The sequence below is a fragment of the Cantharellus anzutake genome (assembly GCF_015039405.1).
Source record: "Cantharellus anzutake strain C23 chromosome Unknown EI90scaffold_60, whole genome shotgun sequence".
Taxonomy (NCBI): Eukaryota; Fungi; Basidiomycota; class Agaricomycetes; order Cantharellales; family Hydnaceae; genus Cantharellus; species Cantharellus anzutake.
This window is the reverse complement of record NW_024067010.1, coordinates 173,490-196,933: the sequence shown is the minus strand read 5'-3', so window position 1 is coordinate 196,933 and position 23,444 is coordinate 173,490. Positions and strand designations below refer to the sequence as shown.

The 23,444-nt window shown below is 49.4% G+C and overlaps 10 protein-coding genes across 10 annotated transcripts; 6 read left to right on the top strand and 4 right to left on the bottom strand.

Moving 5' to 3' along the window:
* Nucleotides 1-533: 533 nt before the first annotated feature.
* Nucleotides 534-2,206, top strand: EI90DRAFT_3243623 (Isy1-like splicing factor; the record flags this gene model as incomplete). Its single annotated transcript, XM_039066543.1, has 7 exons — nucleotides 534-536; nucleotides 953-975; nucleotides 1,028-1,197; nucleotides 1,263-1,434; nucleotides 1,485-1,540; nucleotides 1,598-1,732; nucleotides 1,789-2,206. 7 exons carry the CDS (start codon nucleotides 534-536, stop codon nucleotides 2,139-2,141), a joined length of 912 nt encoding a protein of 303 aa, XP_038911662.1. The 3' UTR covers nucleotides 2,142-2,206.
* Nucleotides 2,207-3,239: 1,033 nt separating this feature from the next.
* On the bottom strand, nucleotides 3,240-7,948 carry EI90DRAFT_3129760 (uncharacterized protein; the record flags this gene model as incomplete). Its single annotated transcript, XM_039064241.1, has 22 exons — nucleotides 3,240-3,393; nucleotides 3,447-3,523; nucleotides 3,577-3,618; nucleotides 3,666-3,793; nucleotides 3,847-3,916; nucleotides 3,969-4,046; nucleotides 4,099-4,224; nucleotides 4,275-4,390; nucleotides 4,447-4,597; nucleotides 4,655-4,779; nucleotides 4,835-4,907; nucleotides 4,957-5,099; nucleotides 5,156-5,348; nucleotides 5,403-5,501; nucleotides 5,551-6,312; nucleotides 6,363-6,474; nucleotides 6,532-6,677; nucleotides 6,728-6,832; nucleotides 6,886-7,039; nucleotides 7,087-7,313; nucleotides 7,366-7,531; nucleotides 7,584-7,948. The coding sequence occupies 22 exons, from the start codon at nucleotides 7,946-7,948 to the stop codon at nucleotides 3,240-3,242; spliced, it is 3,612 nt and encodes a 1,203-aa protein (XP_038911661.1).
* A 52-nt stretch (nucleotides 7,949-8,000) lies between these two features.
* Nucleotides 8,001-8,947, top strand: EI90DRAFT_2326407 (uncharacterized protein). The gene is made up of 4 exons (XM_039052882.1): nucleotides 8,001-8,234; nucleotides 8,295-8,359; nucleotides 8,411-8,621; nucleotides 8,666-8,947. The coding sequence occupies exons 1-4, from the start codon at nucleotides 8,042-8,044 to the stop codon at nucleotides 8,824-8,826; spliced, it is 630 nt and encodes a 209-aa protein (XP_038911660.1). The 5' UTR covers nucleotides 8,001-8,041; the 3' UTR covers nucleotides 8,827-8,947.
* A 271-nt stretch (nucleotides 8,948-9,218) lies between these two features.
* On the top strand, nucleotides 9,219-10,585 carry EI90DRAFT_3146830 (WD40 repeat-like protein; the record flags this gene model as incomplete). Its single annotated transcript, XM_039065461.1, has 6 exons — nucleotides 9,219-9,416; nucleotides 9,471-9,932; nucleotides 9,982-10,165; nucleotides 10,224-10,360; nucleotides 10,415-10,472; nucleotides 10,527-10,585. 6 exons carry the CDS (start codon nucleotides 9,219-9,221, stop codon nucleotides 10,583-10,585), a joined length of 1,098 nt encoding a protein of 365 aa, XP_038911659.1.
* Nucleotides 10,586-11,644: 1,059 nt separating this feature from the next.
* Nucleotides 11,645-15,001, top strand: EI90DRAFT_3292084 (uncharacterized protein). Its single transcript, XM_039067313.1, has 2 exons — nucleotides 11,645-13,882; nucleotides 13,938-15,001. The coding sequence occupies exons 1-2, from the start codon at nucleotides 11,906-11,908 to the stop codon at nucleotides 14,715-14,717; spliced, it is 2,757 nt and encodes a 918-aa protein (XP_038911658.1). The 5' UTR covers nucleotides 11,645-11,905; the 3' UTR covers nucleotides 14,718-15,001.
* A 237-nt stretch (nucleotides 15,002-15,238) lies between these two features.
* Nucleotides 15,239-16,342, bottom strand: EI90DRAFT_3075114 (uncharacterized protein). Its single transcript, XM_039061550.1, has 3 exons — nucleotides 15,738-16,342; nucleotides 15,560-15,626; nucleotides 15,239-15,486 (listed from the first exon to the last, which is right to left on the bottom strand). Exons 1-3 carry the CDS (start codon nucleotides 15,980-15,982, stop codon nucleotides 15,328-15,330), a joined length of 471 nt encoding a protein of 156 aa, XP_038911657.1. The 5' UTR covers nucleotides 15,983-16,342; the 3' UTR covers nucleotides 15,239-15,327.
* On the bottom strand, nucleotides 16,241-17,319 carry EI90DRAFT_2324164 (uncharacterized protein). Its single transcript, XM_039052879.1, has 5 exons — nucleotides 17,210-17,319; nucleotides 16,784-17,146; nucleotides 16,679-16,690; nucleotides 16,561-16,619; nucleotides 16,241-16,450 (listed from the first exon to the last, which is right to left on the bottom strand). The coding sequence occupies exons 1-4, from the start codon at nucleotides 17,223-17,225 to the stop codon at nucleotides 16,609-16,611; spliced, it is 402 nt and encodes a 133-aa protein (XP_038911656.1). The 5' UTR covers nucleotides 17,226-17,319; the 3' UTR covers nucleotides 16,241-16,450; nucleotides 16,561-16,608.
* On the top strand, nucleotides 17,314-18,624 carry EI90DRAFT_3281983 (aspartate-semialdehyde dehydrogenase; the record flags this gene model as incomplete). The annotated part of the gene is made up of 3 exons (XM_039066867.1): nucleotides 17,314-17,725; nucleotides 17,802-18,066; nucleotides 18,102-18,624. The coding sequence occupies exons 1-3, from the start codon at nucleotides 17,425-17,427 to the stop codon at nucleotides 18,622-18,624; spliced, it is 1,089 nt and encodes a 362-aa protein (XP_038911655.1). The 5' UTR covers nucleotides 17,314-17,424.
* A 113-nt stretch (nucleotides 18,625-18,737) lies between these two features.
* Nucleotides 18,738-22,816, top strand: EI90DRAFT_3075110 (uncharacterized protein). Its single transcript, XM_039061549.1, has 11 exons — nucleotides 18,738-19,132; nucleotides 19,284-19,386; nucleotides 19,434-19,961; nucleotides 20,041-20,047; nucleotides 20,101-20,501; nucleotides 20,570-20,716; nucleotides 20,777-21,045; nucleotides 21,098-21,476; nucleotides 21,531-21,726; nucleotides 21,780-22,141; nucleotides 22,197-22,816. The coding sequence occupies exons 1-11, from the start codon at nucleotides 18,825-18,827 to the stop codon at nucleotides 22,605-22,607; spliced, it is 3,111 nt and encodes a 1,036-aa protein (XP_038911654.1). The 5' UTR covers nucleotides 18,738-18,824; the 3' UTR covers nucleotides 22,608-22,816.
* Nucleotides 22,636-23,361, bottom strand: EI90DRAFT_3075108 (ribosomal protein L13-domain-containing protein). The gene is made up of 3 exons (XM_039061548.1): nucleotides 23,238-23,361; nucleotides 23,028-23,182; nucleotides 22,636-22,972 (listed from the first exon to the last, which is right to left on the bottom strand). Exons 1-3 carry the CDS (start codon nucleotides 23,269-23,271, stop codon nucleotides 22,760-22,762), a joined length of 402 nt encoding a protein of 133 aa, XP_038911653.1. The 5' UTR covers nucleotides 23,272-23,361; the 3' UTR covers nucleotides 22,636-22,759.
* Between the last annotated feature and the right edge of the window lie 83 nt (nucleotides 23,362-23,444).

The window sequence follows — 23,444 nt, the reverse complement described above, 5'->3', positions numbered from 1 at the left end:
ATGGTTGGGCTCTTGTTTGTTAAATGACTTACTTCTACCCAGCCAATGAACTGCCTTCAACCGGTTGTGGTACTCAGAATGAACAGGTAGTCGATAAGGCGGGTATTACAAACCGGTAGCATACACGGGTTGGGGTCAGTCGCAGAAGCGCTGGGACTCCTTTTGAAAGACGGTGTCAGAGTTCAGACTAAGAAACAGGCGGCACATAGAACATTCTCTTCTGCTGGCGGCGTAATAAGCAACGGGAGTGAAGACGAGGGCGAGGGGATTCTCCAGTCCTGATTTCCAAATGACTGAGAGTGAGACCCCATCTAAAAACGCGCTCAAGCAGAGTAAATGAAACTCTCAGTGGCCAACAGATAGAGATTTCTGTAGCCGTATTAGTGTGGCTTGGACGCTACGGGTTGATCGGAGGATGGGAGTGAAAGGGAGCGAATGAACCAAAAGACGAATCTTTAAGCAGTCAGTGGTTCACACCGGCCTCGTAAGGAACATTAACGAACCGATCTCAACACCAAAGCATGTTGCGTCCCATGGTCCTGTTCAAGGACGCAATTGTGGAGATCTTCGTCGGGGGTCATAGCGTTGTTCTCAGTCGGAATGGAGGGGGTACTGAAGTGATGGACGTGGTTTCAAACTGAGAGCGTGGTGTCAGGTTATGGCCATTGGGGAGCTATGATCGCGCATCGGTCCAGAGTACGAATCCTGAAGGAAACCCGGAGGGGAAAGAACAGATGGAGGGATGTAGGCAGGACTCCAGCCTCTATGACTTCGTAAGGAGGATGGAGTCAATGCATCTGGTGCCGCTCTGTCACGTGCTAACGCGAGCGCGACGACGGGGTAACAAATCTGATATCAACAACAACAACAACAACTCTAACGTCTAATCCGAACTATGGTTTGTAAAATACTTACGTTTATCGCTTGCAATGTTAACAGCGGGGGTCCTTAGGCACGTAATGAGGAGAAAGCCCAGTAAGTACGATTCCCGTCTATCTTGAGGACCATGCAAAGGTGGCTCTTTCAGGTCCATGCTGTATCGCTTCCGCGAAGCGAAGGCGGCAGAGTTAGGGGTTGCAGGTAGGAGTGACAAGCGCCCTCGAATGGCTTCCTCCTGTAAAAGTTTGCGTGACTGTGAACGTTGGCGAGGCGAAATATTGCGAGAGATCAGTCGGAAAGTGTCCAAGATCCAAGACAGTGAGTGTTTTATCCTCGTGCTCGACCTCATGCCCTGTTGGACCAGCTCCGGGTGCTGCATTTAGTGGGTTTGACGGACTATGAAATTCGGGACTTGAATGACGAAATCAACAAGCTTCTACGAGAGAAGCGGCATTGGGAGAATCAAATCATAGCTCTGGGAGGGGCAAACTATCGTCGGAACGTCGCTATGCTGGATAGCGAGGGAAAGGAGGTTCCAGGAACAAAGGGCTATAAGTGAGGTCTGTCCTACGGATTGCCGCTCTTCCGTCTTATCAATGCCACAGGTATTTTGGTCGTGCAAAGGATCTCCCTGGTGTAAAGGAGCTTTTTGAAAAGAGTAGTAAGTGTTGTGCACACTATAACGACTATGACCACATTCGTGCTTGTGTAAATGTAGCCTCGGAGGCCGACGAGGAGAACCAAGTAGCAGTGTACTATCGCAAATATCAAAACCATGGCCCCGCTTATTATGGTGATTTGGACGAAGCCAATGATGCTCTTCTTCAGTATGAAATACAAGCTGAAGATAAAGGTACAGTGAGTGCTCCCTCTCACCATTCTTCCTTTCTGAAAACTGGGTGCCTCTAGCGTGGGAACATGCCTATCAAAAACTTGCAGAAATACTTGAACTACCTCCTTCCGACAACATTCCCCCTATTCCTCGTCCAAAGCCTACCGCTCTCAGCTCACTTGCCGATCTCTCTCTGGAGTCAAATCTACCATCGGCCGGGAACCAAAAGGTAGACAGTGATGTCGACATGGAAGATGTCGCAGCAGGAAATTCCATTCGATTGCCACCTCTACTTTCCGTGCTTAGTTCTGCCGATGTCCAGCCCCCGGACCTACCTTCTAAAGAGGAGTTGGAGGATATTTTGCTGAAACTGAGGAAACGGGCCCTACTAGAGGAGTATCTAGGCGAATCGGGTAAATCTCAAAGCTGATCACTGCTGCTTGGCCAGGTCTCTTGGTTCGTGGCTCGGTGTGTACAATACCGCGGCCTTCAAGGGCTCGGGAGTTCGTAGATGACGGGTGGATATTTGTTTTCAAGTTTTGTTCCATTCCATAGCACTATCCATCAGATCAACTGATGTCTTGTATCGAGGCTGAATAAGCGACATGTGTTAACAGCGGAGCAGTTGATCCTTGAGTACAATATCGCAATTATATATGGATCGAGTGCTCTGCGGTGGGTCCGTCATACTCATAATACATCAGGCGTGTGGTAAAGTAATGTCAGTCCGGCCACATGCATGACAAGGTATAACTCGACAAAGCATATATCCTAAAGGCCTTAACAGATCGCCAAGTTATTAATTGTATGCACGTACGTGATCTATTTCATCACTGAGTCGGCCAGATTGGATGATACTATGTAGTACTTAGAGGCATCTGGAGGTAGCCATCGACGGCCATAGGACTCGGGACGCACTGCCAGTTAAAGCCGAGTGGCGGAATATGTGAGAATCTTTAAGTGCTGTGGTTCTTGTCATTTCCCCCAAGACTCACCTCGCCCGAACCGCTCGTGGCTTGACTAACTTACTGTAGGCACCCATTAAGCCCAGGCATTCCGTGTTATCCAATACTCCAACTAGTTTCCCTACTCACAGTCGGCGAATCCTTCAACCAAAAATATTGCGCTGTGGTGTCAATGACATACAGTGTTCATGTGGGACATGGCCGTTTCTGACAAGTTATGGGAGTTATATGTAAGGCGCAGGACCCACCATGATGGACATACAAGTACACATGCCACAATTTATGATCTCTTGCCTGCGAAGTCCAATCAACCTCTCCAGAACCTCCGCATGCATGACATCTAAGATGCCCTTATCCAGCGATTACGGCCCTTGCGCGTGGACAAGCACGCTAGCACCCTGCGATTACGAACGAATCTCATTAATGGCCGAGTTGTAAGTGTTCCTAGGGAGCTTCTATGTACAAGTATAAGGGGAGTATCGAACAACCAAAGGCACCTCACATTCAAATGAAAATTTATACACCCGGAAGAAAAATTACGCAGTTACACCAAGGACGAGTTCTTAGTTCTTGTTGTGAGCCACATAATCGTCCACAAGAGATCTGAGATTCCCGATGGGCTCATCAGGGAGCCATTCACCGTTGTTCACGCAAAGGACCCGCATGCGACGATGATAGGTCAGATCTGGGAGTAGCTTTGGTGTAATCAAAAAGTATCTGGAAACGGCACCGTCTAGGAATCGTTATTATCGAAGATGACAGGGACTTACTGTCCACCGACTTCGTTTGCACAAGTCACTTGCACGAGTTGATCGTGGACTGCGCGCTCAGCACGAGCATCCATACCCTGGGAAGAGACTCGTGAGCACGAATAATTTGTTCCACACTCCCTGGACCCACCTGATTGATTTCGTCCACGAGCGAGAACGGAGCTCTGGCATGCTCCGTCAAGCTCATCAGGTACAGGATTGTTGATAAAGAGCGTTCACCCCAGATTGACGCTGTGCAGTCAGCTGCTGAAGTCGCTCCTTGTCCCGGAATTTGACCAATATGTCGAGCGTCCAGTGCTCATAATCGTCAGCTTCAGATATGCGAATCTCGCCGGCACACCCCATCCCTTGGGATGCCTTGTCAACCAAGGGTTATGGGGAGAGGAGCAAGGCGACCTACGATCAAAGGCTGCAGAGAACTTCTCCCCAATGCTCGATACCAAATTTTGCAGAGCAGGCAACCATTTACTCTAGATCCCCATCCTTAGTTACCTCACGGGTAACAAGGCTCAACCACAGTACCTTCACTTTCTCGATGTTCCTTTCCACCTTTTGAAGATCGCTCTTGCTCGCAACTTCTCTCCGTTCAAGGCTTTCGATCTTGGGTAAGATGTAAGTTCCCGGTGCACCAGTCGACGAGGCAGATCCCTACCTCCTGGAGGCGACGCTTATACTGATCAACAACACCAGGCTGGATATTGAAGTTGGCTTCCAGGGCTGACTCGTACTCATTAATCTTGTCCTGGATGAATTCGACTGTCCAGCCGTCTTTCTCTTCCTACGAGCATCTATAAGCCATTAAGGTCTTATGGAACGGGATGAAAATACCTTCGGCACAGCATCAAAGCGGGCTCGGAGCGACTCTTCAAGGTTGTCGAATTTGTTCGTGATGTCCTCTTGTAGCCGTTTCAGCGTCGTTTTTGCTTCGTCATGGGCTGCCTTCTCTGTCATGGATAAAGAATACTGTGAAAACGGCCCTCATCCGGTGAGATGGACACACTTTTGTTGAAGAAAGCTAGCGCCTTGTCACCGCGAGCATTCTGCTTGCGCACGATACTATCCAAAACTTGGTCATTTACAATAGCCTGAAGAAGTTCTAACGAGATTTTGGTGATCCTCTCCTGGAGACTCAGCATTTGAAGTAAGGCCTCCTAAAAAGCCAATATATCAGGTTATAGTGTAGAACTTGGAGTATGAATAGCAGAGACCTTATAATTCTCCGTGAGCTCTGAGCCCTTTGTTAGCTCTTGCATCAATCTCGCCCGGATGGAAGCTTTCTGCTGTTCCAGAGACTCCACATTCATGAGTGCATCGCGTTCTCGCTCCGCTCTCTCTGAAGTGGCATTGTTACCCACATAAACTCCGTCGCTAGGAGAGACAACACGTACCAAGCTTGTCGTTTGTGGTGGCGACGAAGGACCTCACGTCCTGAATGGCCTTGATGCGTTTGTCAAAGGACGACTAATGATACATTAACGGCAGAGCCCAATAAGTCTACTCCAAACCGTACTTTTCGCTCCTCGAATTCCTTCCTGCGCTCCTTGAGCCTCTCGTCAGTTTCCTGCACTTGAGTTATACGGTCCCCAATGTCTCTGAGCTGCTTCTCGGCGTTCCCCAGATCAGCCTGGAACCTCCGCTTCGTGGTTTCCTCGACTGGTCAACGCAAGATTTTATTTCGGAGCGAGGGACACAGTAAACGAATTACGTACCTCCTCCATCACCGAGGTTTCGTGCCTCTTTAAATTGGCTCGTGTTCATGAAGGGAAGCCGACTGCCATAGCGAGATCGCCCTACATTGTACTTCGTTCTCCCTTCAACAAACAATCCTCCGCGTGCTCTCGACTCCGACAACTTCGCCATTACGATTTCACGATTGACAGTGCCATCCCGTAACGAGACGGGCTTGACGTGACGAAACATCAGGAATCAAAACATCTTTCATCGCTAACAACTCACCATCGCATAGAGATTGCATTCTTTTGTAAGAAAAATTTTCACGGGATCCGGGCATTCGATGTAGTCGAACGCATACACGTCGAAGCCGAGACGTTTCAACTAGCTTGTTGTCAATAAGGGCTGAGTGTAAATAGGAGGCTGAGCTTACATCTTCTGCATTGAAGACCCTTTCAGGCAATTCCGTCGCGGGTCGGAACCACACATTGATACGAGCCGCTTTTCCGCCCTGATCTTTAAAAAGACCATTGTCATTCACGATCCTGTTGAATGTTTGATAATCTTCTTCGTTTTGGCAGATGAAAGTCTTCAGACAGGTGTAAATGCCACCAGTGTCATCGCTCTGCACAATACCACGCACTTTGAAGTGAGATGCACTAATGTTGGACTCTATCGCTGCTGCGAAGCGCTTGTCCGTCACGGAAACAGATATGCAGGGGGGCATGAATACTTCGGCATTGAAGTGCCTCTGATTTTCCTTCAGCCAGCAAGCGGCTCGGAACGTGCCATCATCCCACTGTCGTAAGTTGTTCCATCTACGTTGAAGGGGGTCCATGATTCGGTCGAGACTGCAGTAATAAAATTTAGAGAAGCCAACGGCTTGGATCGTGAAAGACTCGTACTTCTGCTTTGTTCGGCTAACAAGGTCCTCTGCGCGCTTTCTCTCTTGATCTAGGTCGTGCAGTTGGTGCTTGACATCACTACCTTGAATGGCAATTTGACTTAAAGCATCGAAAGTGGGTTGCGATTCGCGTTTCACAACCTCCATGTCCTCAGGCACATCGGGCGGATTCTCCAGCTTCTCTTGAAGTTGCTTGATCAGTTTTGCGTTTTGAGTTAGTCGTTCCCTTCGGGTCTTCTCGTTCCTTTCTTTGATCCCCATTTCCTTATGAAAACGCTCACATGTTGTGTGCTGTGTATCCTCATGAGGAGGATAATGATGAACGACTCAGGAACACGTACTAAACGATCAGCCCCGCTCGCTGTCTCCTTTAGATCATTTGTTTTTTTCTTCAGTGCGGTTTCATATTCCGTTTTCCTAGATTTAAGAGTCGCGGCCTGCTTTTTCCATGTACTCCACGCAACACATCTGTAAGCGCCGCCGGATTACAGACTGAAGGCGAAAACTTACTCAGATAGTGCCTTCAGAGGCGCATTCCGTCCAAGAATTTCGTTCACCTTTGCTTGGGCCACCAACTTAGCCTGTTTTAAAGCCGGCATGGCCAATTTGGCTTCAAGGTAACGGATGTATGGAAGCGCAAGCTCCCAGAATTCAAGCTGGATCTCCTGAGTACCGCGACGAATCCCGTACATTGATACGCTCATACCTCGCTCTGCAGCCTCTGTCTTGCTTCGAACTTCTCAACGTCAGCTTTGATGCGCTCATTCTGAGCTTTCTCGAAAGCCAATTTCGCGGAGATGCTCCCATAGGACTAATGTAGGGAGGTTAATCCAAATGTACTAAGTCATTAAACAATGTAAAAACCTCTCTTGTGTTCTTTAGCTTTTTTCCCTCATCAATGAGGAGATCGTGCCATTCAATCAAGCGTGGATCCCCCGCCGCCTTTTGTGTCTCGCGGAGCAACTGCTGTGGAGTGAGCTGAGCAAAATGAGACACTTTGTCTTGGGGAAGGAATGTACTGTAGGGGATTAAATCGAGTCACTGCCCAAAAAGTGGTCGTCCTACCAGAGGTTCCCGACTTGAACATTCAGCTCTGACCTCTTCTTGGTGACCTTTATCATTGTAGACTCTTCCCCATTGAGGGTAAATTCGCTCCTGTTTTTGTTGGAAAATAACTTGCGTCGAACGACAATGTTTCTCTCCCGTGATCGCCCTTTGAGCTCAATCTCAACATATGCTTCCTTATGGCCATGCTTGACGAAAGCGCTAAGTTCTGTGGCACGCCCAAGGATCTAGAGTGTTTGTGTGAATGTAGAATGCTCCAAACTACAAAATACTACGAACCGAAGGAGGAAACCCAAGGCCCAAACAAATGGCGCAAGCAATAGAGGATTTTCCAGTGCCATTAGGACCAAGGATCATGTTCAAGTATGGTCCTGGGCGGAATTCGACATCATCGTAGGTAACGAAATTATGTAACTTCACTCGAACGATGGAGCCTGGCACGTATCTAAGCCATCAGAGTTAGCACACAGGCAAGGACAAGACGGACCCAAATATACCCGTCAATATCACGCGGCAGAGTCACCGCCTTGGGCACCTGCGCTGCTACGGCTGCCGCCTCCTCGTCATCGTCGTTGTTATCGTCCTCTTGCGTTGCCCCAGAAGCCGCTGGGGTTCCAAGCGACTGCCCTATTTTGTTCTCTTTAGCCCTTCCCCTGGCCTCTCGCTTGTCACCCTCGCGTTTGATGGATTTGCCACCCGACGAGACACGAGCACGTTTCCGAGTGCGCTGAGTGGAATGAGACGCGTCATTGTCGGAGGAAATCGTGTCTATCCCATTACTCCGATCATCAAGAACGCTCGATGCGTGATTCTCATCGTCAGACGTGACGATCCGCCGTGGCATGGTGGCAACTTTTGGCATGGTGGCAACTTTTGGCACGCAACTGACAAATTCAGATTGCTTGTTTCGGTTCGGGATTCGCCGGTCAGTTCTGCCCCAGACGCAAGTACATAAATGCTGCTCTCGGAATCTCCTAGCGTACAAACGTCAGAAGCTTCCCAGAAAAATCCGGATTCTATTGACCCGCCGAATCCACATAACGGGACCTCCAACTGTGAAAGTGTCGTTGAAACCACGGACTCATCAGACAGCGAACTCTCAAGTCATGAGACCGGGGATAATGAGGCTGGCGCCTCTGATGATGATGGTTGGCTTCTTCTGTTGCTTGAATTATGAACATCTCACAAAGCCTATTATGTACCATAAGATGAGCAAGTCTACCGTCTTCATCAAGAAAACAATGATCATAGCGGACTTCCTACTCCATCCATTGTGCGCTCTTCAACCCTCCTTTAATTTCACATGTGCTCACTGTATATCCAGGAATTAATGAAGGCCATCCATTCGATAGCTAGCAATCATTGGGATACTCGTGGATTGCTAAGGAGGAGGTACCACCCGAAGTTCGAGGAGCGTGTTCTGGGAGTGCAAAAAAGTAATGAGAAAAAGAGGGCGAAACAGATAGTAGAATCGAACTCGAAACCGGGGCTTAACATGTATCGGTCCATGGATCCTAGCGCCATGCTGGCATTAGGTAAGATGTTTCAGCCTTGATTCGACGGTCCTCATGTCTTCCAGGAATACTCGTCCAGCAGGTTATCTACCAGGCTGTCCGCCCTCCCAGGAAAACAATGTGTTCTCCAGAGGGGAGTGGCAATGTTGCCGACTCGCAATCACCGCCATTCACAATTCGGGCACCGGTTAAGAAACGCTATCGCTACGTTTCACCAACCATATAGGCCCCTACACAACCCTACGAATTGACGTTTCGCAAATTGACGATGAGTTTCATCATCAGGAACCTGCTAGGCGTTGATCATGTGTCACCCTGAACGAACAAGCTTTCGGGAAATGCTGTCGTCGCTTCGAACTTTTCGATGCCAATGACTCATGCCTCCCTCGATGCCAATGCTTACCTAAAAAGCATCAAGACGGGAAAGCATTGTCACCACATGTCATTCCACTGGATACGTTGGGATGCATGGGACAACTCGATGTTAATGACGCCAGCTTCCCACGTGCAGACTTGAAGAGTAATCAATTATTTTCCAGCCAGACTCCTGAGAATCCTCACGTGCTTTTTGGTTCCGTAATAATCACTGAATATTGTTGTCTTAATTTGCAAGTCAAAATGGAGAGCCACACTAAGAGAAAGGCACCATCACCTCCTCCTTCGGGTGCGCTTGTAAAACGTTTGAGGGGTCAGACGCCACCTCCCACAGAAATTGCGATTTCGTCTGGAAATGACCGGAATAAAGGACTCATCCGTTCCATCCAAAGAACCTCTGGCCTCGAGGCACCAATCGTCAGCTTGACAGGAGCGCACAGTGTTCGGTAGCTTGTATTTGAGCCGATATGTTAGTGCTAATTTATTTTACAACAGGCCGAAATCCTTAGCTGCCGCTTTGACTCTACTGGTCAAAACCTCGCGGCGTGCTCAGGCGACCGCAGCGTGTCGTTATGGAGAACATATTCGCCAAATTCTAACTATGGACATATTCAGAACATCCACAAAGCCGCTATTTTAGACCTTCAATGGTCGCTAACGAGTACGAATCTGTTCACTGCGTCGGCGGACAAAACCCTGGGCGTGTCCGACCTGACCACGGGACTCCGAGTACGGCGTATTCGTGCTCATGGAGGTGTGATCAATTCGATTGACCGTGTAATAGCGGGAGGGACAGAATTACTTGCTTCTGGAGCCGATGATGGACTTCTGAAAATTTGGACTGGGGAGACGAAAGATTCGGTTGACGAATGGGAAATCGGATGCCCTGTGACTGCTGTATGCTGGTCACCAGATGGGGCGCAGATATATGCAGGGTCTCTGGACAATGCTATTCATGTAGGTAAATGCCAACCTTCTGTTCACTGCACTCACATATTGCCCTTAGGTATACGACATAAGGAAACGCGCCGAGGTGATGACTCTGAGTGGGCACACCGACACACCATCCTCTCTTTCCTTCTCCCCCTCTGGAAACCACCTCTTATCCCCGTCGTTCTCCTCCAACACGATCATCTGGGACGTGCGGCCCTTCTCCCCCAATCCCAGCCGTGTACACCGTGTTTTACAGGGTTAGTCAGATTTACTCAGTGTTTTTCTCATTCATACCAATGTATCCCTTCGCTCCAGGGGCACCGGCAGGATTTGAGCAGCTTCTGAGTCGATGTGCTTGGAGTAGGGATGATGAAGGCAGACGTGCCGCTGTGGGGGGTGCGGATCGTACCGTAACAATATGGGACGTTGAGAGCGGAAGAATTCTGTATAAGGTTGGCTTTACAAAACTTCTCTTCCCTGTTCCGTGTGTTGAACTGTTCCACTAGCTTCCGGGACACAAAGGGACTGTTACCGCTGTCGATTTCCACCCCAAGGAACCCATCGGTAAGCTCACATAACCAGCCTGTATCGTGGCTACTTACTCTGGACATGTAACAGTGTTGACTGCTTCAACCGATGGGACCATGCTGCTCGGAGAGATCGAGCGGAGCTCGTGAAGAACATGAACACTTACCAATGTAAATGCAAATATCAAAACTTGGTCGTTCGCCCGTCATTGCTTCAGCAACCCAACCTACATTGAGGGACACGACTCATAAATTCCCTCCTCCTGATCTAGCCCAAAACGACTAACATACGCATGCATTTTTCGGGTCTGCAGAACACTATACTCCAGGTTCTAAACAGGGAAGAGGGGCCAGGGAACGCATGACAGCACTCAGAAATGTCAATCATGGCTGCCTCTGCGGAGTGCTACTGTTGTGCAATAAATGAACATATCTAAAGCCCTCAGACACAGATGAATGGATGGGACCTGCGATTCACTAGGAACTGAGTGTAATATTAGCACAATCCCCATGTGTCGAAAATCTGCAGCATCGATCTCCCAAGAACAACGATTGGTTGTTCTATATCAGGACTTTTCGAATAGGCGTGACTTTGTTTAGCCACGGAGGTTGAGGGTCCGGTCATGAAGTGCCGGCTACAAGATCTCCCAAACATACCAAAAATCCATGGAAAAGGGCTCAAGACTGTCGCAGTTTTGCATAGATGCGAGTCTGGCATTACGGCACCCGTTGCGTTCAGAGGATTTCGATTGCATTGGTTATCGATCCCCGATCATGCGCTACACAGTTCTGGCGATCAGAGGCTGCCACATCCCACTCGAGAAACAGCGGATGAATTAATCAGTCCTGCTCTTAAGTGAGTCCAAAAAAAAGAAACCGCGGTATGGAGGGGTGGTAGAATCGACAAGGAACCAGGAAAGCTTGATGATTGATCGACCCGCAACACGCGCTTGGGAAGCATCTTCCTGCTCACATGGCATAATGGATGGAAGCCTTTGCAGCATGTCATCAACTTGAACGACGCACGCGATAGGGTAAAAAAGAAACAGCAACAAAAGATAAAAAAGCTTCTAGACCTGAAGAAAGTCTTTGCCATTAGCTGAGTGCAAGCAGATTCGGAGGTGTGATTGAACAATTGCGGGGCTGGTAGTGGCGTTACTTGAATCGAATACAAATATGGACGCATGTTCAGCGAACCGCATTGGAAGCACTCGCCTGCTAATTCCCCCTGACACACGAATGTCAACATTCAGCACGCTGATAATCGATGCGGGGTTGGCCGATTTGACAGTGACCAATCACAATGATTTGAATGGGACAGCCCAATTGCGTCGTAGCTAAGTTTTGAGGACGAAGGTCGCAGCGTGCCCTCGGCGTATCCAAATATCTCAGACTGGCATTTACACATTACTTCCTACGTTGCAAAGGGCTGTGTTAGTGGCCTCGACTCTTGAACCTCTCAACTTCATCATGGACACTGGCAATCCCATGCGATCGATAGAACTCGCACTCGTTAGCGGCAAAAGGGAACCTCATTTGACGGATACTTCCTCAGATGCTTCGAAACTAGTGGGGATGATTATCGATGGAGACTTCACTGGGGTGTTGCAGAGTCAGTTCGCGAAGATTTTGTTTGTCCGACCAGAATCTCTCGGCATTGTGGCCCAAAAGGGCACAGAATATCTATTAAATGTCCCCGTAGCCCCTTCATCTGATCATGCAGAGGCAGAGATGTCTTTGCTCACGATCGGTGTTGCATTTCTCCACTGCTTTTTACAAGAGAATTGGACAGGTCCTGATCTACAACTCGACCCTAGTGACCTATTCTTCTCTTCTCCCACCGAAAATCCCAGCAACGATGGCGCAACGTCTACTCTCAACATATTAGCCCTTAGGGAGTTAGCATATAGAGGCGAACCTGCATACCATCTCGCTAAGAAGGCCGTCTTCCTCCGTCTTTCACAAATTATCTTCGCCCAGCCATTCCCGCATCTTATTACCGTCCCATGGTGGAATTTGCGAGCCACCAAAATACACACGCAAATCCTTGACGAACCCGTTGCCCCACCATCATCAGTGTTTAACTTATTGGATGAGCTGCTATCGGAATTAGGAAGTGAGGATGGCCTGCGAGACCTGCGAGGTACAATCATCCTCGAACGCGGTCTTCTTTACCATATTCTAGGGAACGACAGAGAAGCTTCCCTGCATTTCGTTCAAGCTGCAGGGATTTTCGGACTGCAATACTTGCTCACGGGGGCGCTGGGCAAACGCACTAAATTTCAGCAGAACGATCTTTCGCAACTAGTCTTACTTGCGCAGGGACGTCTGCGACTTGGAGAAAACCCTATCGAATTCAAGGATGAACGGAGTAACTTTCCAGCCACCATTCCGATGAATGATGATACGCTTTTAGAACATACCGAGTTTACATCATCCCAACGGAAATCCGATCTTGGGGATGGTCTCTTAGATTATATCAATCCCTCCAGTCAGCCCTCTCTCCATCCTCTTGATCAAAGCGTTCTTCTTGCCATGTGTCTCAATGTTCACAACACCCAGCCTCATCACGGACTGACCACAGAACAAATGTCTCCCTACGTGGAGCGGATCCTCACACATCCTCGCAACTGGTCAGTGTACACCATGGCCCTCCTCCTTCGGTCGAGATTAGAAGGCACGAGGACACGAACAATCGAGCGCTCTACCCTTCAGCTCCAAGCACTTATTGACCAGATGCCCACTTCTGATTCTCCCGTATCGGAAAGATTGCTGTACATTCACTCCATCCCTCTTCCAAGTAAGTGGCAATTGGATCGTGAGATGGCTATCCGTTATCTGTCCCTTGGAGTTGTTCGCTCAGCAATGGATATCTTTGAGCGTCTTGAGATGTGGGAGGAGGTTGTCAAATGCTGGCAGTCAATGGAACGACCTGAAAATGGAATCAGCATCGTCCATGACCTTCTTCACGGCCGCAAGGAAGAATCCGAAACTGTTCTATCGCGGGCAAAAAGTCGTTCCAGATCGAGGCGCGCAGCGATGGACACAGCCCGCGAAGCGAAGCTCTGGTGTCTGCTTGGGGATCTGGAGCCCGAATATTGTTACTCGCATTACACCCACGCATGGGAAGTGTCTCAGGACAAGTCTGGTCGTGCTGCCCGCTCATTGGGTGGGTATCACTTTGCGCGGAATGAATTTTCCTCTGCAATCGAATGGCTAAAGAAAGCTGTTGCCATAAACCCATTGCTATCGAGGACCTGGTTTATCCTTGGTTGTGCATGTCTTCGGGAAGAGCAGTGGGCTGATGCCCGCGATGCATTCGCGAGATGCGTGACCATCGACGAAGATGATGGAGAGAGTTGGAGCAATCTGGCAAGTGTGTATCTAAGAATGGGGGCTACAGGCCAACTGCTCGAAATTGCAGACACCGATGACAGATACCCCAAGGTACTCAACACCATCACCAAGCTAATTATTGGAAATGACCCATTCGTCGTGCTAGGAGGTGCCCTTCCCAGAAATGAGCCTGAGGAGTGACAGGATCCCATTTGAAAATAAAATGATGGCGTTCCGTGCACTGAAACAAGGTCTCAAGTTCAGTTGGGAAAACTGGCGCATGTGGCAGAATTATATGGTCGTATGCATGGATGTAGGTGAGCTGGCAGAGGCTGCTCGTGCGGTTGGACGAATCGTGGAGGAGCGCAGTGAGAAAGAAGGCGATTCCGCGGTCGACGTGGATGTGCTAGACCGTCTTGTTGATGGAATTGTGCGACCGGACGCAAACAAGAACTGCGAGGACGCCGGCGCCCCGGATGGAGTGGAGATGTATAATCCCAATGAGGGAAAGGCATTATTGCCGAGAGTGTCGGATTTGTTCACTCGTACGATCCTCCCGCGAATATCCTCTTCACCGCGCATTTTTCAAGCTTATGCAAGGCTCCTGACTTACCAAAACCGCTGGGGCGATGCATTGGAAGCTCATATAAGTGCATATCGCTGCGGCACTGGGACGGACGATTCCGTAACGACTGATATGGATCGCTGGCGCGAAGGCGTGGTTGAAGTTGAGGAATTGGTTGATATAATGCGTAATTTGGGCCCACGAGTAGGGTCACAGGATGATCATAGCAAAATGACATTCGAATCTGATGGGAAGAAGATAAACTGGCGATTCCAGGCACGAACAATCGTGAGGGGTTTCATGGGGCGTACCAAAGCATATTTTGAAGAGGAACCAGAATGGGGCCGACTGCAGTCACTATTGGATGAGCTGAAAGGCTGATCTGCTGATACGCTGAGGTAGCAACGCATGGCTTTTTCTTTTCCTCATGACATTCTCGGCGGATTTTGTTCATTGCTGCGGTTACACCATGCTAACTCATCCAATGGGATCATGCACCGAAGATCAGGCCACGATGCGTTACGGATGCGACCAAGTGATTTGGCCTAATTGTTTCTATGAATGTTTTTTAGTTGCCAGGGGCATCTTTACGTTTCCTCGCTCGCGTGTCTTATGAAGTTACCCCTCGTCATATATTCAGGTCAGTACGGGGATCATAAAGCAAGATACCGAACCTCGCTGCTTTCGGAAACACCAGAAATTGTGACATCCCATATGGTTAGACTGACCCGGCATGCCGCCGTGGATACGGCCAAAACCATGTTATTAATCTCATGAGATTGTGAACATAAATGATGCAAAACCTCAACTCCAACATACAGGGCGAATCATGAATACAACAGGTGCAACAGCCGCTATCCAGAGACGAATTGAACTTCCAAAGATGAAGGAGAGATTTGACTACAAGCCATATTCGTAAACTGAAATCTTAGGAAATAACAAGCCACGAAAGGCTCCAAGGTCTCTCCCCCCCCCTCCTGAAGCGGCAAAATTACGGGGAGCGATGAATGTTGTGACGATTCAACAACAATGTCGTGATGATTTCTATCACCATGTCTTCGGCACCTTGTTTGATATCCAGCTTCGCGAAGTAGACATCATCTACGCCGTACTCATAAACCGCCAATAGCCGCTCGTTCTCATCGTAGCACTGGTCTCCGCGAAGAAAATCATGAGATCGGGATCTGAGGTAACGGTAACAACACTCCCACGCAAGCACTCACATGTAACGAGCGCGAAGCTGGTTTCCACTTGTACTTCCCGCCATCTAGTCCGGTAAACCATCGCGATCTAAGAAAACTGTCAAAACACAATCCGGTCCGCCCAACCCTCGATCACGGCGTACGAGCTTGAAGGGTGTAGCTGATTAAGATGTTCTTCCAATGGGTGGGCTCCTTGGACCCGAATTTAATGTACCCCTCCATCTTGTCGGTTGAGGTAAAATACAGCCAGGCGCTGGCAGGGTCTTTCAGCGACTGCAGTGGCCAGTCCGCCATACGGATGATTTTTGTCGAAAGTGGGTTCTGTCTCAGAACTTGGCAGTAGTAGGCTGAGCGCGCCTCCGAGTCTCTAAACTCATTATCAGATGTGAGACTACCGGAGAGGTCGTACAGGGTGAACGCATTCATGTGGGCAGACGCAGGCATCTGATCGAGTCAGCGGCCTTAGAGAGGGGTGTGTCGAGGTAGATTCGGACCTGAGCGGCACGGGCGAAGGGGGGATGAGAAAAGATATTGTGATTGAGAGGGGGAAAGCTGTTCATAAGCCTGGCAAATGGTTGGCACTATATAGTTCTGACGAGCAATAATCATTTCGATTCGTAAAGATGATGGTTGTAAAATTCCGGGCAGCATTGAGGGGAAGAAACTTTCCCGTACCTTGCGTGTCGACTACGCGTAAGATGGTGCCAAATATTGAATTGAGCGGTCTGAAGGATATGAAATCAGCCTATTGAGTGAGTTTTGAATTCTTGCAACGTGGTTGCTCGGTCGCGTGGCTGGCTCGTGGAAACGGAAGGGGTGATATCCATTAAAGAGAGCGAAAGAATATTAATAGCAATACAAGGGTGCTGTCGCATTTAACACAGATTTCGAGTTTAGTAACAGCGCTCACACCTATACAAGTTCACAAATATTGGTTTAAGTACTGTAACTGTAATTGCGAGAGCAACAAATGAAGGTTGGAATTTTCAGGCAACCGATCGATAATGGATCTTGCAACTCACAAGCAGCTCAGTCGGCCGGAGAGGGGAAAATAACCTTGTAAGCGTCCCTCAATCATACACTAGGGGAAGGACATCAAATCGTGGCACGACTGCCCAACGCATGAAAAGCTCGACCTACCATGCACTATACCTGTACAGAAGGGAAACAATAACGTAAAGACCATTAGTCCCAACAAACCCATTACTCCATCTAAATCAAGGGACAATAAAAAAAGCAACTCACCGTAGAACAAAGTCCACAATAATATGAATGAGAAAAAATTCTCGTGCCCTGGATTCAGAATCTCCCATACCCCTCCTCTCACGAATGTGCTGATTTTAGACGACCTGTTCGTATCGTTTGATCCCTTCAATGAAGTCCCATCCCTATATGCGCGATTCCCTGCAATATGCACAAGGTAGATGGCTAGAGCCGTGGCCACTGATGACGCCGCAAACAGGGCGAATCCATAGTGATTCTCGAGCCCCAAAACGCCGGCGACAGCACCACAAAAGCATGCAGCAAGGAATTTGATGTTGGCGAGTGCTGCTGCGTTTGCTGTGGCGTGTGGGGGGTAGATGAGTTGTGCTGCGTTTGCATCTGCCTCTGAACCAATCCAACTTATCAGACAGAGGATAAATTGTAGAAATGATCAGCGACGGAACTAACCTGGAAGCTGGGACATGTGTGCAATGTATTCAAAAATGGGAGGTCCACTGATGCTGCTGTTGAACAAGTACTAGTAGTAGTACTGTTGCACCTATTCCTGGCCAAAAGGGCACATGATCAGAATTCTTTGAATACCGTCGGCCGACTCAAAATTTCCAGTGGGTGCTTACGCCAGATCCACCTACTTGGGTCATCGCACCCTCCTGGATAGTGCGATGGCCGCTGAACGCGTGCATGTCCCTTTTCCTGTTGGGGTTCTCGGCGCAACAGGCACGGTTGGCCAACGATTCATCAAGCTTATAGCAGCACATCCATACTTCCGCCTCCATGCACTAGGCGCCTCAGCCCGATCTGCCGGACGACCGTATCATCAAGCCGTGAAGGGCCGCTGGAAGCAAACGACGGCAGTTCCAGCATCAGCAAGGGACCTTGTTGTCCAGGAATGTGTCCCCGACCGCTTTCAGGGCTGCGTCGTCATTTTCTCCGGTTTAGATGCAGATGTAGCTGGCGACGTTGGTGAGTGTCACCTTCTCTCCTGGAGTCACAAGTAATTCTTAACCGCTGTTCGGTTATCCATTCCCGTTTCGGGCAGAGCTGGCATTCCGTGCATCTGAATTCGCAGTTTTTTCAAATGCGAAGAATCACCGACGCGATGCTCAGATACCACTCATCGTCCCCCTAGTCAATCCTGCGCATTTTGCAATCATTCCTCACCAGCGCTCCGTGCAAACGCCACGCCTCCAACGGGGATTTATTGTCACCAACGCAAATTGCTCAACTACTGGGCTTGTAATCCCCCTCGCTGCATTGGAGAAAAAGTACGGACCGCTGGATGCGGTACTGGTGAGCACAATGCAGTCGATATCGGGGGCTGGGTATCCCGGGGTCCGAGCATGGATATTATGGATAATGTAATTCCTTACATCGGAGGAGAGGAAGAGAAATTGGAGTGGGAAACAGCCAAAATACTGGGGGGGCTCACCCAAGATGGTACATCTTTCAACCTACGCGCGGAGTCGCCGTTGCGTATCTCAGCGTCATGTAGCCGGGTTCCTGTAACGGAAGGCCATACAGAAACCGTATCGGTCCGTTTCTCTCATCGACCACCGCCTAGTCCCCAACAAGTCCGTGAAACTTTAGCTGAGTTCTCTACTGAAGCTCAGTCATTGCGAGTCCCTTCGGCCCCTCAGCACGCAATTATCGTGCATGAAGACAACGATCGTCCTCAGCCACGCCTAGACCGAGATTCCCAAGATGGCTCCTGCGTTCATGTCGGCCGCATACGGCAGTGCGCCGTATTAGATATCAAGTTCGTTGTGATGTCGAACAATGTTGCGATCGGTGCAGCAACGAGTTCCATCATGAACGCCGAAATAGCATTATCCAAAAAGATTATTATCTCCCCTGATTCCTAAAGGCTGTTTGCTTGTCATTGATCTTGTGCCGTTTGTGTTCAATCCATACATAAATTCGGGAGGTGTCGGACTATCGGCACGTGAGGTGGGACTCAAATCCAATCTAAATACCGGTTGCCGCAAGTACAGCGCTCGTCAGAGCCGTCAACGCTACCTCGACCAACCGAGTGAAGAGACCACTCAGCGGTTCCTTGGGAGGCATGGAGTATGTCTGGGGCTTACATGATTTCGTGCGGGAGCACGAGGACGAGATAGATTTCAAAGCGGGTGATCGAATACTCGTCGTTGAGAAAGATGACCTCTATCAAGACGAATGGTGGAAGGGGACAAACCCGGCTGGCCAGACTGGCCTGTTTCCAATGAGCTATACTACTCCTCATCCGCCGACTGACGTTGTTGTGCCAATGGCTCCTGCTTCACAGATACTTGGCAGCGTCCCGGAGGAAAGCGACTCGCAGGGAGGGGATCATGAGGAGCCTGAGGCACTTCGCACCTCGGGCCCGACACCGTTATGCATGCTACCATGACAGATATCCAGGAAGCTATTGAACAACTTGGCGTCCGAAACAATGGGGATGCCAGCCGCTCGTTTTCGTTCGCTAGCACGAAGGATGACATCCCTACAGACGATGAGGGAAGTCTGGTGCTGAGGACAATAGTGGTAATACGCATCGGGATACGCGTGCTCTCTTGGCGCAGAATGCTTCTCGACAAAATAGCAAGAAGGTTCTACAGTCCCATCGGCCCCCCATCGAAGTGGAAGTGTCAGACGAGTCCGAGTCTGAGGATGATTCCCGCCTCGTCCTCAGCTAGCAGTCTTTTCACACAAGGATGTGAGCGAAAGTCCTCACTCTGTGTCGGATATGCCGGTGCAGCCAGCAGTTCAGGAAGCAATTAACGAGGAGACGGAAGATAGCTTAAAACAGCATGATCAACAGAGTACCTTTGTTACGCCCAAACTTCCAGTTAATGGAAACTTGCGAAATGGCACCTTTACAATGGTCCAACCTCCCTTACCTGCCAAGAAAGAGGAGTCCCGAGCTCCCACCCCCATTCCTGGAATGCCCGCTGAAAAATCCTATATCGATAAGGAGTCCATACCCCCATCCACCAGTCTTTCTGCAGAACAACCGATCTCCGAGACCACCACCATCACTGAGCTCCCAGCTCAAGAACCATCCCAATTTTCTGCATCAAAACCAGTATCGTCTTCCTCTGCTAAGTCTCTTCGGAACAAGCGGCCTAGTGTTTCATCTTTCAAGCCATCACACCTGTCTCAGGAGATTACTCATGGACCTCCGGTTCCTCCAGCGGATATCTCTGTGGACATCGGGAACGTCTCACCACCGATTGGACTGTCGATCAAGTAATTGCATGGCTGAAGACTAAGGTTTCGATGAAGGCATTTGCGCGAAGTTTATTGGTACGACATGGATCTATTATTCTGACATACTGAGTTGACCAATCTCTGTAAAGAACATGAGATCAGTGGAGATGTCCTCCTCGAACTCGATGTCAATATGTTGAAAGAGTTGGAGATTCATGCGCTTGGCAAACGGATGAAAATAGCGCATGCGATCAATGATCTCAAGAATCACCTCAATCGGCCTATTTCTGCCATTTCGTCCAACCCATCCGAGCACCAACTTCAGGGCCCATCATCATTGCCTCATTCAGTCCGCAGCCCCAGTGTGATGCTGTATAGCCCTGAGAGTGCCCCGCATACAGGCGACCTGGCCGCCTCACCATCGTTTGCCCTGCCGGTGTCCGCATCTGTTCCCGTCCACGCAGGAGCGTTGGCGGCCACTGAACTCGGAGGTATACCCACCGAAGGACGATTGATTGGGCTTGGCGTTGTTACTGCTGAGACCACAAAGGTTAGATCACTCACACAACGTCGACCTCATCTCCCAGATGTTCCTAATGAGCCTTTCTATAAATACAGAAGTCGAGGCCCGCATCTCTCTCGTTGTCCCCCAGCGATGGCGCCCTATCAGCTAAGGGATTGTGGTCTGCACACTCCAAGAAGACGAGCACAAGTTCAGCGGCCCTTTCCCAGGTCTCGGATGGAGTAGACAAAGCGGCAACTGACGTGAGTACATATCGACTTCACGATAAAATTCCTTGAGCTCTTATCTACATACTCGCACAGACCGAGAGTGCTCCGACGAGCCTTCGCAGCAAGGCAAAGAAGGGATTCATGCGATCCGTGTCTCGGGACCAAACGGCAGGTTTAGAGGGGGCTAATGCTCCATCTAGCCCTCAAAAGATGCCCCCAGCTTCTGAAAGGCGTTCTAATCATAAGTCGAAGAGGAGCATAGATTCTGCGACCAAAACCCCTAGTCCTTCCGCGGAGGCCCAACGGCTTTCGTTCTTCAGCGCTTCCCTAGGTAAATCACGAAAACCCGCTCCGCGGTACTCGTGAGTGCTGTCCGCCAGGCTGCTCGAACACGATTGCTAATGTTTGATATAGGGAATCCAGTCAAGAGATTTCTCCTACATCTGCTGGACATGAAAAGGTATCCCGCGGTATTTCTCGCCTCTATATCTCGGGATCCACAAGAAAAGGTCGAAGTGGTGAAGGAGGTAGACCTTCATCTGCTGGAAAGCGTCGCTCAAGTGGAGATGCTGAGGATAAGCCGAGGAAAATACTTGAGGTTTCACCAACCGAAAAGCCTCCAGCCAACGCTAATGGCCCCGTGATTCTGAAGTCTGATAAATCTTTCTTGGAGCAGATAGAGGAATTTGATCATGATGGATGGATGAGGAAGAAGGGTGAAAGGTATAACACATGGAAGTTAAGATATTTCGTTCTGAAAGGGCCACATTTGTATTATCTGCGGGGGAAGGGAGTAAGTCAATCCAAGGTTATTGAATACACACTTACAGTCCTCTGTTTCAACTAGGAAGCGAAGATCAAGGGTTACATTAACATCAAAGGATATCGCATCATCGCCGATGAAAACATATATCCTGGCCGATATGGATTCCGGATAGTTCACGACACCGGCATGACTCATTACTTCAGTTCAGATGAACAAATTACCATTCGGGAATGGATGAAGGCATTGATGAAGGCTACCATCGCACGCGACTACTCAAGTGGGTCCTTCCTACGCTGCTGTTGGGCATTGTAGTCACATCTATTCGTACAGAGGCCGTGATTTCATCTGTCAACATTCCCACCATCCCCCTCAGCGTTGCCCAGGCCATGTCACCTGCACCTCGTCCTCCCTCACCCACAGCCCGGGATGCGACTCAGCGTGCTCTTCGGCGAGAAAACACTAGCCAGCTCTCAAGTCGCGATGCGCAGGTCCTAATGGGTCTGCCATCTGAGAATGGGCCAAGTGGTGCTGTCTCGGACATCACAGGAGATAGTACTACATTACGAGGCGATGGCTCAACCCTGGGCCCCTCAACGCCACATGTAGATCGCACGCCTAAAACTGCAAGTGCGCCTGCCCGACCTACAAGGCGCCAGGTTGAAAACAGTGTCAAGAGTATTCCCGTCGAATCCGTAAGTTGCCACATGACGTATGCCGTGTACAGCGTCCTGATGACTCTTATTTTAGCCGCAAGACGTCGAACTCCTAAAATGGGTCAACTCACATCTTGCAGGAACGAAACATAGGGCGACCGACCTCTCCGCATCACTCTCCACAGGCCTTGTTCTCTACCGTGTGGCTGAGCATATTAAAGGCACTCCTTATGGGTCCGAGGTCACAGATTCTGCCTTTCCATCTTCACCAACGGACGAGAAACTCGATGGTCTTTTCATCCTTTTCGATTTCCTTTTGGACAATGACGTCCGCATGGGAAGCGTCTCAATTAATGATGTCCGACAGGGAAACCACGATAAGCTTGTCCAGTTAGTCAAGTCTCTCAAATCCTGGGAGGAAAAGAGGCAGGAGTTGGAGAGGACGATCGACAAAAGCACAAGCGGTGCCTTGTACTTGGGTCCCTTCGTAGGAGCCCGATCTTGATTATTTTTGCCGATGACGGGAAGGTTCAGGGAGGTGGAATAAGTGTCGTTAAATTGGTACTTTCCAAATCATACAGCATGGCTTTCTCTTCTGGCCGAGATTTCATATTAACATGTTATGATTATGATACATGAGTACCCATCTTCCTTGTGCTATCTTCGACGAAGTCGATCATATAGTGTAGCTTTGACCCCAGCTGGATATCGTGGCCGAGGGCCTAACCCTGGTACTTGACCGTCCTCCCATCGCTTGATGACATTTGCAGCATGAGGATTCTCGTCGCCCTCAAAGATGAACAGCCGCTCTAATCGCCTTTCTCTTAATTTGTTTTTCGGTAGCATCCCTGATACAGCTCTCCGCAGAATCTGGGGGAAGGGGGATTGAAATGGCGGCAGGGTGCCTGGACTCCAGGTAACTCACCATTTCTGGCTTCACTTCCATCATTCTTTTGTATGGTATCTCCTTCAAACCACCAGGGTACATGGTGTGATGTCGGTAAAGTTTCTGTTCGGCTTTCTGCCCAGACACAACAATACCGCGAGAATTGGTAACAGTAACGTAGTCGCCACAGTCGACTGGGGGGCCAATAAACCTCAGAATCATTTCTGAAAGCTTTGGAAACACACGCACTTGACCGGTCATATATTGGTTTATGCTTGCCCATCAGAACAAGAGCAATACGTGTTGCAAGCTTCCCGAGGATCCGTCCGCTCGCGTCAACATGATGCCAAGCTCGGTGATATGCAAGAGCAGTCTAGTGACTACAAATCAGGCAAGCACGTACGGATTGTTGAAGCTTACATTCCCCACGATTTGGGACATGCTGTTACTTTCCCT

Bases quoted from the DNA above. Each gene is read 5' to 3' on its own strand.
- EI90DRAFT_3075114 (XM_039061550.1), bottom strand. From the start codon at position 15,982: ATGCCTGCGTCTGCCCACATGAATGCGTTCACCCTGTACGACCTCTCC. The intron at 15,627-15,737 runs GTCCAAGGAGCC...CAGTTTTCTTAG, and splicing joins GAGGGGTACATTAAATTCGG to ATCGCGATGGTTTACCGGAC. The intron at 15,487-15,559 runs GTGAGTGCTTGC...CGCGGAGACCAG, and splicing joins CAGCTTCGCGCTCGTTACAT to TGCTACGATGAGAACGAGCG.
- EI90DRAFT_3075110 (XM_039061549.1), top strand. From the start codon at position 18,825: ATGGAGTATGTCTGGGGCTTACATGATTTCGTGCGGGAGCACGAGGAC. The intron at 19,133-19,283 runs GTTATGCATGCT...TGAGGACAATAG, and splicing joins CGCACCTCGGGCCCGACACC to TGGTAATACGCATCGGGATA. The intron at 20,717-20,776 runs GTGAGTACATAT...ATACTCGCACAG, and splicing joins TAGACAAAGCGGCAACTGAC to ACCGAGAGTGCTCCGACGAG.
- EI90DRAFT_3292084 (XM_039067313.1), top strand. From the start codon at position 11,906: ATGGACACTGGCAATCCCATGCGATCGATAGAACTCGCACTCGTTAGC. The intron at 13,883-13,937 runs GTACTCAACACC...TCGTCGTGCTAG, and splicing joins CCGATGACAGATACCCCAAG to GAGGTGCCCTTCCCAGAAAT.
- EI90DRAFT_3075108 (XM_039061548.1), bottom strand. From the start codon at position 23,271: ATGGGCAAGCATAAACCAATATATGACCGGTCAA. The intron at 23,183-23,237 runs GTGCGTGTGTTT...TTGGCCCCCCAG, and splicing joins ACCAATATATGACCGGTCAA to TCGACTGTGGCGACTACGTT. The intron at 22,973-23,027 runs GTGAGTTACCTG...CCCTTCCCCCAG, and splicing joins TGGAAGTGAAGCCAGAAATG to ATTCTGCGGAGAGCTGTATC.
- EI90DRAFT_2326407 (XM_039052882.1), top strand. From the start codon at position 8,042: ATGCTGCTCTCGGAATCTCCTAGCGTACAAACGTCAGAAGCTTCCCAG. The intron at 8,235-8,294 runs GTTGGCTTCTTC...ATGTACCATAAG, and splicing joins TGGCGCCTCTGATGATGATG to ATGAGCAAGTCTACCGTCTT. The intron at 8,360-8,410 runs GTGCGCTCTTCA...CTGTATATCCAG, and splicing joins GACTTCCTACTCCATCCATT to GAATTAATGAAGGCCATCCA.